At 51.7% G+C, this 14,149-nt stretch overlaps 1 protein-coding gene across 2 annotated transcripts in view; it reads right to left on the reverse strand.

The window, feature by feature from the left end:
• Positions 1-3,806: 3,806 nt before the first annotated feature.
• GNB1L (G protein subunit beta 1 like) overlaps positions 3,807-14,149 on the reverse strand; it is a 56,801-nt gene continuing 46,458 nt past the window's right edge. For both annotated transcript variants that reach the window (XM_003801704.3, XM_023508031.1), the window contains one exon: positions 3,807-4,288. In XM_003801704.3, the coding sequence (XP_003801752.1) occupies positions 4,037-4,288 (252 nt within the window). In that variant the 3' untranslated portion in view covers positions 3,807-4,036. The remainder of the gene's footprint in view (positions 4,289-14,149) is intronic.

Below are 14,149 nucleotides of genomic sequence, written 5' to 3' on the forward strand. Positions count from 1 at the left end.
ATTCACCCATGAACTTGAAGTGCCCACACCCTGTTCCCTAATTAGCCTGCCAGCTGCCACGTGCTCTCTTTCCACCCGACCTTTTGTTTTTGCCTCACGTGACCTAGGAACAGAGGACCACCCTCCCTGCCCAGAATCTGGAGGTAAAGATCTTTGAATTTGTGTCCTATTATGTTGAATTTTTTAATTTGCACCTTGCATCAGAACCAGGGGGTGCCCAAAGCCAACTTTTCCCTGAACACCAAGAGAACTCAAGGTCAGGCTCCCAGTATGACTGGACCTGGGTCAGACAAGAGCCAGAGGGCGGTGCCAGTATGAACAAGGGTCCCGTGTGAGGGGCCAGGTGTCAAGCCATCTGCCAGGTACAAGAAGCACCCCATGGAAGCGGACCAGTGAACGCCTCACCCAGCTCCCTTCCTTTCCCTGAGGGCAGGGCTGCCAGCTGCCCTGTTACTAGAAGCCCCATTTAGCTGGGGGCTCTCAAAATAAGCATATTATCCTCACCAGAGCAGCACAGGGATACTCAGACCACTGTGGGGCCACACCTGGGAGGACAAGGCCCCATGGGTGCTGCTGTGCTCTTGACCCACAGGGGCCTCTGCAGAGCTGCCCCTGTGACCTGTAGTCCATCCAGGCCTGTTCCTATGTCCCTAGAGGTCCCTCTCACTGTGGGGAGGACTCCACTATGTAGATGTACAAAGTTTGCTTTTTAGCATCTGTTGACAGACATTTGAATTGTTTCTCATTTTTGGTTATTACAAAAAAGCTGCAATGATGATTTGGGTAAAGGAAAAAAAGCCACTCCCTTGGAAAGGGTCTGTCCTAAGTTAGCATCCACGGGACCCTCGAGCATCACTGGCTGTGGAGGGCCAGTTTGGAAGTGGCTTGAGGGCTCTGCTTGGTGAGCACCTACCTCACCAGACGTCAGGCCACAGGACAGCTCCTGCATTGCCCAGCCAGGGATCCAAGGCAGCTGGGCAGCATCTTTCCAGCAGAACATGGCTGCTGACTGCTGACCCTCGGCCAGGTCAGGCTCTAAAGAAGGACTCAGCACCAGGGACATGACCAGGACAAGTCTTTGGGAACACACTTAAGCATCTTTTCCAACCTGGACATGTGGAGCTGGGATCTCTTTCTTCTTATGTTGTGGGGTGCTCAAGACTGGTCAGACCTCCACACAACTTGTAACTTCTCAGGGCCTGGCTAAGTCCCATGGCCCTCCCAGGTGCCAGGGAGGAACTCAGGAGAGGAATGGGGGTGGGGACACATAGCTCCGGGCTGGCGTGGAGTCCACTGCTATCCCAGGCAGCTCAGCTGAGTGAACTAAAGGCCTGGGCCACTAGCTTTCCACATGACATGTGACATCTATAACGCCTTGGGAACTGGAATCTGCTCTACCCACCAAGACCTGGGCATGTGGCCCTGTCATGCATGGGGGGGGGGTGAGGGCCTCACAGCTGTCACCACCTGACTCCACCCTACACACCAAGATGTGGGAACAAGATGTGCCTGGGACACTGCTCCATACCATATGGTCTCAGGGGTGGCTGTGACCAGGCTCCGGTCAGCAGCCTGTGATCTACCCTGCTTAGGCCTTTGACTCCAGGTCCTTTTGTCCCTGCCAGCAACACTTCTTCACCACCCCTGAGTAAGATGCAGGCAGACGAACCCAGCTCGCCCGGGACACTGGGAGTGTGGGTTTCTGAGCACAGCCAACTCCACATGGGCTTGAGCCTTGGCCCTGCGCATGGAACGCACACCTCTCTGTCTCTGGAAACACAGTGGTGACAGGGACATAAACTGGATAGGGAAGGGGCAGAGTTCCTTCCAGAACTTTCCAGACACACAGGCCTTGGGTGAGTCTGGGGACTGCAGGGCCCAGTGCCCCAGAGTAGAGCTGAGGGACAGGTCCAGGGCAAGGCCCCCACCTCCCAGCCCCGCTGTTTCTGGGATTTGGGAGCCCAACCACCTCCCATGGTCAGCTGAGTTGGGCTGTGACAAGTGCCCTCAGCGCCTGATGGGGGTCATGTCACTACAGCCAAAACCAAGGTCCCTCCTTCTCCCCAATGCTTAGGTGGTGTGCTAATCCCTTCAGGTGTGTTCCCAACATGCTGCTAGACAGATGGAGGACCCTCAGTGAGAATCACCCTGTTCCTCCCTAGACACTGGCAGCCACCCCATCCAGTGAGGCTAGGCCAGTGCCCAAGCCAGTGGCTCCTGAGCTTGGGCACTGGGCTGCATGCCTGGCCAGCACCAACACCCCAGTCTGATGGCAGCTGTCTCCACTGTTATTTCTTTCGCTTTTGTCTTTTCTTTTCTTTTTTGAGACAAGGTTTCACTCTGTTGTTTGGGATGGAGTATAGTGGTATCATCATAACCCTCCTGCCTCAGCCTCCCTAGTAGCTGAGACTACAGGCACCCACCATAACACCTGGCTAAATTTTTATTTTTTCACAGAGGTAGGGTCTCGCTGTTGCTGGGCTGCCCCATTAACATTTCTGGCCTACAGAGCAGAGCAGGCCCAGGCCCTTGGAGGATGCTGGCTCCTGCAATGAATCTCTTCTCCCCAGTGGGGGTGATGCTGTTTCCTTTGGCCCCTCCCGCTCAGGACAGTGGAGTCCATGTGACAAACCCTCTACCATCCCACTGCCCAGGACCAGGAGCCCTTCCCCTGCTGTGTGGCGAGGCTGGCCAGGCATGCCCACCTCCCTCGGGGCAGCCACCCTCTGGCCTATACCCTGCCCACTGGCCAGCCAAGGCCTCTCCTTCCCCAGCCCAACTTTCCCTGGGGGCTGTTCCATGAACTGACCTGACCACTCCATGCTGCAGCTACCTGGACCCCACACCCTTCGGTCTGCCCCACACATGCTCTCCAAACTGCCACCTAGAAAACTGGGCACCTGCTGAGGGTCACACTTGCCCCCACAGGGCCTGCGGGCTCCAGTCTGCGTCCAGGATGAGAAGAGCAGGACGGGGGTCCTTGAGGGTGTCAGCAGGGCCTGACAGGGCAACCACCCAGCAGAGGCCCCCCAGTCTTCAGGTGAAGGGGAGTAGATGGGGCTTTCTGGCAACAATAGCGGGTACAGGACCGCAGTTCCTGGCTCCTTCAGGACCTGCCATAGGCCTCCTCCCTGTTTTCAGGGTGCCCTTCCTTTCCACTCCATCTTTCCACTCCATCCCCGACTACAGGAGAAAATGCCTGGCAGGCTGGGCTTGGCCATGCACTCTAGGTGCTCTGGGCACTCTGGCGTCTAAGTCCTGCTTCCCACCGTGTTGCCTTGATGTGAGCTGCCCTGTGTGCAGGACACAGCTGTGACTATGGCTGTGGTCACTGTGAAGAGCCCACACCTGTCTCACTCACTGCCCAGAAATCTCTGCAGACATCCCTGGCCAGCCTCCATTGTGCTGCTGCTGGGGAGGGCATGTCCTTCCTGGGCTATGTTGGCCTAACCCTGCACACCAAGAGCCCCTCGCTATCATCCCTACTCTTATCCCCTTCCCACCTCGCTCCTAAAGGGAATCTGTCACTTCCTTTCTGTGACTCTGGCCTCACCCTGACAGGAGCCTGCGCCTCCTCTGGGGTAAGGGCCGTGGACGTCGCAGGCAGCTGTGCGTGCATTCTGTGGCTCCCTGCAGCCTGGCCCTGGGGCCACGCTCACGATGACTACTTGACAGCAGCGGTGAGTGGGGCTGACTCCCTGTCCAGTGGAGGGCCTGAGGGCTCTGATCAGAGTAGGGGACTCTAGGCAGCTCCCACCTCAAGCCTGCAGCTCTATAATAGAAAATTTATTATAAAATACTCTCAGGTTGGGAGCACGGACAGGCCCCAGCTGACCACCTCCTGTCCCGGCCGCAGATGCCCAGGTATACAGCTGGTTGCAAGTCACTGCCACGTGCTGATACATTCCACAGAAGGAGAAGGCAGCTTCTAACCACAGCGAGCGAGCTGAGGAGCTGGTCTTCAGGAGCCCTGGAGGGCAACTTCTGGGGCACTGGCCTGCCTCCTTGCACTCCGTGTCTCCTAAAGAGGCAGCAGTCACCTGGGTGGGTACAGTGACCAGACACTGATGCGCTGATCCTTGGACCCTGCAGCCAGCAAGCCATTGGGGGCAAAGGCCACACACTGGACGGTAGCACTGTGGAAGGCCAGCACAGCCAGCGGCTTCATGGTCCGCCAGTGGAACACGCGGATGCGGTGGTCCCAGCCTGCAGTGGCCAGGATCTTGTAGTCTGGACGAATCGTGACCTCAGCGACACCAGGGTTGGTGAGTCTGTGAGTTCCATGAACCTGTGACAGTGGGGGCAGCAGAGAGAGCATCAGGCCTGTCCCAGCAGCCCCACCCACGTGGCCCCTGCCCCTAGCCGGGACCAGGAGAGAGGTGCCCTCCCTGGGGCTTGAATGAGAGCTGCTGACTCCTACCTGGCTGACAGCGATTCTCCCCCTCTTGTCTCTCCTCCTCAGGACTCCCTCTGCTCCAGGATGGTTCCTTAGGCCATACTCATCCCTCAGAGTGGTCTGCAGCCCTGCCAAGCTATTCTGACCAACTCCCTCCCCCATCTCCTTCCTCTCCTAGCCACTGAGGAGTATGAGAAATGCAGACTTCAGCCACACATTGTGGTTCACACCTGTAGTCCCCAGTACGTGGGAGGCTGAGCAGGAGGATCATGTAGCCCAGGAGTCTGAGACCAGCCTGTGCAACACAGTCCGATCACATCTCTTTTATTTTTTCTTCCATATTGCATCCCCTACCTTGACATTCGAGTCTCAGTATGGTCAGATCTCAAATAATAGAAGTATAGTATCTAGACAAATAATCTTGAAATTGCATGCTGACCCCATCTCTTAAAAAGAAAATTTTGTAGCTAAGCGGCTAAGGCACCAGCTCCACTGGAGCTGGTGGGTTCGAACTTTGCCCAGGCCTGCCAAACAAGGACAACTACAACAAAAAAATAGCCAGGTGTTGTGGCAGGTGCCTGTAGTACCAGCTACTAGGGAGGCTGAGGCAAGAGAATTGCTTGAGCCCAAGAGTTTGAAGTTGCTGTGAGCTATAACACCACAGCACTCTACCTAGGGTGACATAGTGAGACTCTGTCTCAAAAAAAAGAGAGAGAGAGAAATCTTCAAAGTCAACAGAGGTCGGCTCAGCGCCTGTGGCTCAAGCAGCTAAGGCGCCAGCCACATACACCTAAGGTGGCAGGTTCGAACCCTAGCCCGGGCCCGCCAAACAACAATGACGGCTGCAACCAAAAAATGGCCAGGCGTTGTGGCGGGCACCTGTAGTCCCAGCTACTTGGGAGGCTGAGGAAGGAGACTCGCTTGAGCCCAGGAGTTGGAGGTTGCTGTGAGCTGTGATGCCATAGCACTCTACCCAGGGGGACAGCTTGAGGCTCCGTCTCAAAAAAAAAAAAAAAAAAGTCAACAGAGGTTGAAGAGGCACCAGGAGTGGGACCTGGGAGGTATGGGCGGCTGAGATAACACTGTGGTGGCAGGAGCACTGTGCACCCTCAGCATAGATGAGGCCATCGGGCCTGACCTGGTTCTGAGAAGGGGCAGAAATTATACAGCCTATTGTGCTGCAGGGAAGCTGGCCACTTTCTGTGGCCAAGTGCCCCCACGGGACTCATACACATCCATGCTGCAGCAGATCTTGGTTCTGCGGGACTGTCCTAGGCACTGCAAAGTATGTGACACTGCTGTGCCTGCACACTGAATAACAGAGGCACTTTGCCATCATGGTGATGACCAGCAATGGCTGCTTCCTTCCAAACCAGCACCCCCACCCTCCCAAGCGCTCTGTTGGCACCCTCTTCTCTAAGTGCCTCCCAGAAGGGCCATGCCACTCTCCAGTGGGAATCATGCTTCTCTGCAGAGGAAAGAGGAGGACAGAGACAGAAGAGACAGATGGCAACCACCAGAAGCCAGTGGGAACCATCACGAAGCAGTTTTGCTATAAATTAACAAAACGAAAGAAAACTTTATGAATTAAGTTACCTCTGCATGTTGTTCTGGAAATCAAGAACCCAAAGCAGCAAATGCAGAGGCAGAAACCCAACTGGGCAGAACCAGGGAAAGAAATGGAAGAAAAAACTCAGAGAAAAGAGGGATCAGACATTGCACATGACTCTTAACAAGAGAGTAGGGGGTACAGAGGACAGAAGCGACAAAAATGAGTAAAATGAAAGGAAATAAAGAGTTAAAACTGAAGGCAGGGGCTCCCACAGTCACTGGTCGAGAACAGGAATTTTAACTTCTAGAAATTAAAGCCCCCCAAAAGATGGCACCATGGTTAACATTAAGATATGCTCTAGTAAAATAATTAGACTGAATATCTAAAAATGCTCTTCAGTAGCCAGGCAAAAACATCATGTGGACGGTGAGGGCCAGGCTACGTGGCCACACGGGTGCCATCGCATGGTGGAGCAACGCCTACACGGCTGAGGAGGGAAGCACAGTCCAAGTATTTTATATCCAGCCAAACTGTCGCTTGAGTATAAAGACAACAGGCAAACACTTCTGAACATGTAAAAACTCAAAGAATATTGCTCCCATGAAGTCTTCTTCAAGGACTGGAAGATTAACTCCAGTCTTACAAGATAACTGGAAAACCACAGCACGTGGTCTGGCAGAGAGCACTGAATCCACTTACCTGCAGGATTAGGTCTAAAACAATATGGGGATTATGGCTAAAGAACTGGCTATGTAACTAACAGAAACACGGGAGGGGCCTGGGAGGGACAGGATGAAAGCTAAGTGCACCGATTTGCCTGTCCGTTTTCATTTGTGGCAAAATAGACAAGTCAACCACACAATGGAGGAGAGATCTACAGCCCACCATAAGTAACAACAAAAACATTGCTCCCTCTCCTCTCCTACCTGACAGTAGGCTCCTAGCACTTACCCTTGTGTGTTTGCATAAAGCAATAAAAATATACATACTCAACAGTTTTATGATGGGATTCCTGAGTTAAATCCAAATTTGTGCTATGCATGTGACAGACTGCACAGGAACCACGGGCGAAGACACAGCAGGAGAACATGAACAGGAGGAACAGGCCCCTCTAAATAATGCTGAACGTGACACTTAACAATGATAAAGCAATGCTAGCAATTCCCTATGAATACCTATAAAGATCTTTTCAGAAAATAAACACAATTGTCATTCACAAAGGAAGAACAGCAAGAAGTGGCAAAAATAGAGCCTGGGACCAGACGTGTCCTACTGCTGCACAACCACACCAAAGACAAGCACCCAGGCAGCCATTCACAGGCACCGGCAGGCAGAGAGGGCAGCTCATGAGGTCTGCTCCCCAGTGCCCCCTGGGCTTTCTGCCTGGGGACATGCCCTGGCCCTGAAGTCCAGGCAGAACACAGTGGTCACAGTAAACTGAGGTGGCAGAGGTAAAACATGGGTTGGCCAGAGGGCTGAAATCTGTGGGGGTGAGACAGAGAAATCTGAGGGGAAGATGAGGGATGAGGGTAACTGTGCATGGTTCCTCGCATGTCCTGGTGCTGGGACTGGGCTTTGTATGTTCAGGGCAGATTGCGTGGGGCTGCAGGGTTGATGAACAGGGCTGACAGGCTGATAGGCTGGCCTCCAGCTGGTGCAAGCACAAAGACTAACAACTTAAGACCAGCTGAGTCTCCAGAACAGCCCTACTTCAGGACTAAGGATCCTACCTTAGAGTAAAGCTTGCCTAGAACTCCTGCAGCAAAGCTAGGAACCAAGCCCTGAAGGTGGGCAGAGTATAGAAGTTGAGTTCTATAGCACTAAGCAAGCCAGGTACAACCTTTCCACAAACCTACTCCAACAAAGCCCAAAGCTAAGCCTGCACATGTGCAAGGTGAACAGCCAGTGACTGAACTGTGAACTGGAATAAAAGCAAGTTTCTCCAGAGAAAAGTAACAGAATCCAGAGTCTCCATCCCACATCATTTTCACAGAGATAATAAATTACTAGACACGCAAGCAAGCAGGAAGACAAGACCCACAGTCAAGGGGAAAAGTAGTTAATAGAAGCTGACTCCCCAGAGGCACGGATTCTGAACACATCAGATGAAGACATTAAGGGAGTCGTTTAAACATATTCAAGAAATGAAAAGAAAATTTATCCAAATAATGACAAAAAAGTTGTCTTGATGAGTAAGCAGATAGGAGCTATTAGCAGAGAAATGGAAATTATAAAAAAGAAACATGATAGAAAATATAGAACTAAAAAAAAATAACTAAAATAAATTATTTATAAGACAGGCTTAACAAAAGATTGGAAATTACTTTTTAAAAAACTCAGTGAAAGCTGTGCACAGCGTGCTCACACCTGTAATCCTAGCACCCTTGGAGGCCGAGGCGGGTGGATTGCCTAAGCTCAGGAGCTCCAGATCAGTCTGAGCAAGAGCAAGACCCTATCTTCACTAAAAATACAAAAACTAGCTGAGCACTGTGGTAGGCTCCTATAGTCCCAGCTATTCGGGAGGCTGAGGCAGGAGGATCACTTGAGCCCAGGAGTGTGAGGTTGCTATGAGCTAAGATGACACCACAGCACTCTACCCAGGGAGACAGAGTGAGACTCTGTCTTTAAAGATAATTAAATAAATAAGTAAAGTAAAAAGCATCAGTGAACTAGAAGACAGATCAGTAGATATTATCTAATCTAAAGACAAGAAAGAAAAAAGCCTGAACAAAAGTGGGACTTAGGGGATGTTGTCAAATTAACTTATAGAAGCCCCAGGAGAAGAAGAAAGTGAAAGCGGTTAAGGAAAAAAATGGCTGAACATCTCCCAATGGTAATGCAAACAACAGTTTATAGACCAAAAGATTAGAGAAACCCACTGAGCATTAGAAAAAGATCCTGAATACCCTGGATAAAATAAAGTCTTGAAAGTATCAATGAAGTGAGATACGTTCTATGTTTGGGAATGATAAGATACCATGAATTATTCTCAGAAATCACAGATGATGTCTTTATAGTGCATAAAGAAAAACAAAGCTATTATCCTTAATTCTACAGCCAGAACTCTTTAAAAAAGAAAGTGAAATGAAGAAACTTTTCAGAATAACAAAAGGTAGAGAATTTTTTTGCCTGCAGAAGTACAACATAAGAAATGCTAAAAAAAAACAACCCAACCTGGCTCTGTAGGAAGAGCACCAGATGTGTTAATGCTCTTGAATTACCATGTTTTTTTTTTTTTTTTGCAGTTTTTGGCCAAGGCTGGGTTTGAACCCACCACCTCCAGCATACGGGGCCGGTGCCCTACTCCTTTGAGCCACAGTGTTGTCCCCATGTATTTTTTTTTTAATTTTTATTTTTCTTGGCGTCATGACTTGGATTAAAATGCCATATTTTAAAATTTCTTACCAATATAAAAAACCTGATGATTTAAAATGAAACTAATATTGTAAGACAGAGTTTATCACGTGTGTAGAAGGCCGATAACAGTAGCAGAAAGGCTGCGACAGGGACAAAGGGAACTGTGCAAGGACAAGGTCAGTGCATCCCCGAGGTAGGAAGTGAACAACACTGCCTCCGGAGACTTCCAGAAGGAGGCCCATTGTCAGCCCACAAACAACCACTCAGAAAAAAACACGGCAAGAGGTATGGGTAAGAAGCCGAGAGAGGAAGTGAAATGGAATACCGAAAAAACAAGCGTCTGCTAAAAACAAAAGAAAGTAAGAGAGGAGAGAAAGAAGTCAAAAATGGAAGTGAGAAGCGGAAAACACACACAGAGCTGGTAGATTTAATTCCAGACACATCAATAGTCACGCGAATGCAAACAGACTAAATGTTCCAATTAAAAGACAGAGATTGCCAAAAAGGATCAAAAAACAAGATGCGACTCTATGCTGTCTACGAAAGCTGCTCTTTATGAAGAGCTCAAGACAGGTTGAACGTGGAAGCCAGGAAAAGATATGCCATGCAAAGAGCAGACATGAGAAAGTCAAAGCCACTGTCCAGCTTTCAGACAAAGAACGTCACAAGAAATAAAGGAGGGTATTCCTAATGAAAGAGGGTCCTTCACCAGGATGAGGTAACCGCCTCAGTGATGACATACCCAACAACAGAGCTTCAAAGCTCATGAAGCCAAGCTGGCCGAGCCAAGGCGGAATAGGCACATTCATGTCCATGGCCAGAGATCTCAAGCCCCTCTCTCAGTAACCAGGAGGAAAGTAGGCAGAAACACCGGCAAGGACACTGACGCCCCCGTCACCTCCGCCACCTGGGCCAGGCTGGTGGAGTGCTCCACCCCACAAGTGCAGAACACACGTTCCTTTCAAGTCCATGTGGCATGCTCCACAAGACACACCACATGGTGGCCCAAAATGAGCCTTAGTAAATTTCTAAACACTGAAATTATACAGAGAACATTCACTGACAACAGAATTACACTAGATTAAAGATATCTGCAAAACCAACAAATATTTGGAGATTACATAATATATTCCCGAGAAACCTACAGATCAAAGGAGAAACCACCAGGGAAAAGAGGAAATATCCTGAACTAAATTAAAACAGAGACTCAGTATGTAAGAATGTGTGGGATCAGCCCTTGAGGGGAGGTGACCAGCGGGGAGCTGATTCTTAGCAGCCCAGTGACCAGTGGACCAGAGTGTGGCCCTGGCTGCTGGAGCCCCATTAGTGCCCAGGCCACACTTCTCAGGGCCACTAGCACCAGGAGGGCCCCGCTGCAGGAACCCCTACTGGACGGCCTCTTTGTCACATGGAGAAAGGGCTTCTGATGTCAGAACATGACCTTCAGGGCGAAGCCTGGTTCTAGGAGGGATGCTTCTGTATGTGTGTAGCCCGGGGGCTAGAGGTGAAAGCATTGAGAAATGAAGACTTTAAGGCAGTGGTTCTCAACCTTCCTAATGCCACGATGTATTTTCATTGTTACAAAGGGGTCGCAACCCACAGGTTGAGAACTGCTGCTGTGAGGGGAAGTAGTGGTCTAAGGAAACTTGGCTCAGGCTGCAAATTGTTGGTAAAATAGGCTTTTGGGCAAAACCCTCCCTGGAGATAATGAGGGAAGTGAAGAAAAGGCCCGACTGGCTGGGGAGACCCTGTGTTAGACCCGCAGGTGCCTGGGTCAGCAGCAGCGGGCACCAGACAGGCCTCCAAGAAAGTTGGAGATGGTGGGCTGCAGCACACAACCTCCCTGTGCCTGAAGAGACCCTGTCCCAGCACAGGTGGCTGACAGGTGGCCTAGCACTCACGTGCACACCAGCACATCTGGGAGGAGCAGCCCTGCCTTTCAGGCACACATGTGCAGTGCTTCTGGACACGGACAGCCTCCACGTTTCAGACAACTGATGTCAATCAGACCTTGTCCTCAGACCACAATGTAATTACATTAGAAATTGAAAACTAAAAAATAACTGGGGGAAAAACTCAAATGAAAAGTCAAACATTTGGAATTATAAGAACATTTTCATCAACTCAGCAGCCAGAGAGCAAATCAAAGTGGAAAACAGGGTCTACCTAGAAGTTAGAGGCCTGGCTGGAGGGTCACCAGTGGAAACACTTAGGCTTCACGGTGGCTGGGCAAAGGTAAACTCAGAGCTGACAGGCTGCACATCTGACTGAGCCAGATCAACAGAGCAAGCCCAGAGCACGTGGGAGGAAGGAAGAGGGAGGCAAGAACAGAAATGATGAAACAGAAAAGTAAAGACTCCCAAGGACCATGAAGAATGAAACAGGGGCAGCACTGGGAACATGGCAGAAATGCTATAGCCATCACAAACAGCTAGAACAAGGTTAAGGACAAGGTCACTGGGAAAATACCTTAAAGATTTTTATGCCTATAGACAAATTCCTATAAAAACACAACTTTCCTACAAATCAGGAAATTCGTCCACAGAGAAAAATGAACCTTTCCTGAAAAGAAGGCCTGTCCAGAGTGGTATAGGAGAGACTGAGCCTGGCCTCTCCAGAAGCAGAGTCCCCTGCCCCACTCAAACGTACCCGTGGTTCAGGACAGTTGGGAATACCTTACCCCCAATTCTGGGGCTCCTAGCACCAGGCAGGCAGAAGGAGATGGGGGCAGGTCAGCCTGAAGCCCTGAGTAGCTCTGACAGAGCCCGCTGAGTAAGCAGTGAGCACCACCTAGCAGGTTATTTTAGGACTATCTGGTTGCTTTAATGTTAAAAAAATTCCAGCAGTGCAATTCACTAAATTAAACAGATTTGAGAAGCAAAGCCATATGCATCAGAGGGACACAGTGAAAACATTTGGTTCCAGCTCCTCTCACCAAGAGAGCAAAGGAACCTCACCTAATGAGCAGAAGCCTCCAACAACCCCAGCCACTGCCCCTGCTGGGCAGCTCAGGGTTCCTGAAGACCCCTCCAACCAACCCATTTCTTCAGGCAAGCCCCTGTCCCCTAGCCTGACCTCCTGCTCTGCTGGGGGCCTCTCCAGGCCCCTCTCAAGCACCTCCCCCCACCATGCCCCAACCAACACCGTCTCTGCATCACAGACACTCTACCTGCCTCCCATTGCACTCACTGGCAGACCATGGCTTTGGGGTCTCCATGTACTTGACTGTGCACACACAACCCTGAACACAAAGCTGTCGATGGGTGACCTTGAGCCTAGGCAGGCCCTCAGTGTGCACAGGGCCATCCCCCAGCCTGGCTAAGTGGCCCCCAAGACCAACACTCACTGGGCAGGGCTGCAGGGTGGATGCCAGGTGCATGTGTGCAGGTGTGTGGGATGCGCTGCCAGCAGTCCAGGAGCCCCTCTCCAACTTGTAGGGGCCAGAACACTGTGGTCCCAGGAGGGGCCGGCAGCTGGGAACAAGGCAGGAGGCTGACTGGACACCATCATGGTCACCCTTATTTCTTCTGTGACCTTTGCCCCAAGTCAGTGGCGGAGGGGGTTTGGGGCCCAGAATAGTGAGCCCCACTGGAGCCCACTTAGCCGCCTCAGAGCCACTGCCTCCTATTTCCTCCACAGAAATGTGTTATCAGCGTGCATTTCTCCAGCAGGCAAAGGGCTGCTTTTGGCCCTGTTACTACACACATGGGGCCCAAGGCAAGCTAAGCAGAGCGTTCCATAAAGGGTGCAACCTATGGCCTCCACGGACAGAGGGTGGGCACAGGCAGAGTGCCCTCCACACCTTGTCTTTACCTTGAGGGCCTGAGATGCCAGCTCCTTCCCAGCAGCTTGGCTGGGCTGAGCAGGCACTGCCCCTGGGGACGTAACCCTACATCCCCCTCAGTTCTGCTCAGGAGGCCGGGACAACCTGGCACGAGGACCAGGCTTCCCTGGGGACAGGAGCAACCCCACATTCTCCTCAGCTGTGCTCAGGAGGCTGGAACAACCTAGCACGAGGACCAGGCTTCCCTGGGGACAGGAGTGACCCCATATTCCCCTCAGCTGTTCTCAGGAGGCCATGATAACCTGACATGAGGACCAGGTTCCCCCTGGGGAGAAAGGGCAAAGGGAAGCCTGGTGGATCCTCCCAGAGGGAGACTGAGAAGGAAGAGGAGGACCATCCTGCCCTGCAGTGACAGCAGCCTGAGCCCGGTGCTGCCAGGTTCCTCCTGCCAAAACAGCAGGCACCATCCCCACTGTGTGCAGATTGGAGCCCAGCTGGGGACGCCCGGTGGAGTAGAGTGCAGGAGAGCCGCACTTGGTCCCTTCCCAGGCCAGCATGCCTGGGTGGGGGAGCCTCATTATTACTTAAAGGCCTAAAAATACTGCCGGCTGTAAATCAGCCCCTGCTTCAAGGCTTGTGGGCCCTGCCCCAAGCGTGGGAGGGAAGGAGCAGGCCTGCGCACCACCTGTATCTGAGGACAGCCCAGGCCCAAACTGCCATGGTTTGCAGGAAAGCCACCTTGGCAAGCAGGATAGGGTGGCTGGTGTCACCACAGGCCTCTACGCACCTCTGACCAGAGCAGCTTCCTCATCACCATGGCAGCCCCCTGGCCATGCCCCAACCTGGGCCAGAACCTACCAGGAAGATCTCTGGCCACAGTGACTCTCCCAGCTCATGACCTCAGGTGCCAGGAATGCATAGCACGGCCACCATCTGGTTCCGATTACCCACGTCCTGGTGCGGGAACCTCGTCCATGTCTGGGCTCCTAGCACCCGCCTGGGAAAGATTGATCTGGGCTCATTAGAGGCTGTGGCGGAGGATGCAGGGAGGCACATCCCA

This window comes from Otolemur garnettii, unplaced genomic scaffold, assembly GCF_000181295.1.
Source record: "Otolemur garnettii isolate 467f Iridium unplaced genomic scaffold, OtoGar3 scaffold00218, whole genome shotgun sequence".
In the NCBI taxonomy this organism is placed as follows: Eukaryota; Metazoa; Chordata; class Mammalia; order Primates; family Galagidae; genus Otolemur; species Otolemur garnettii.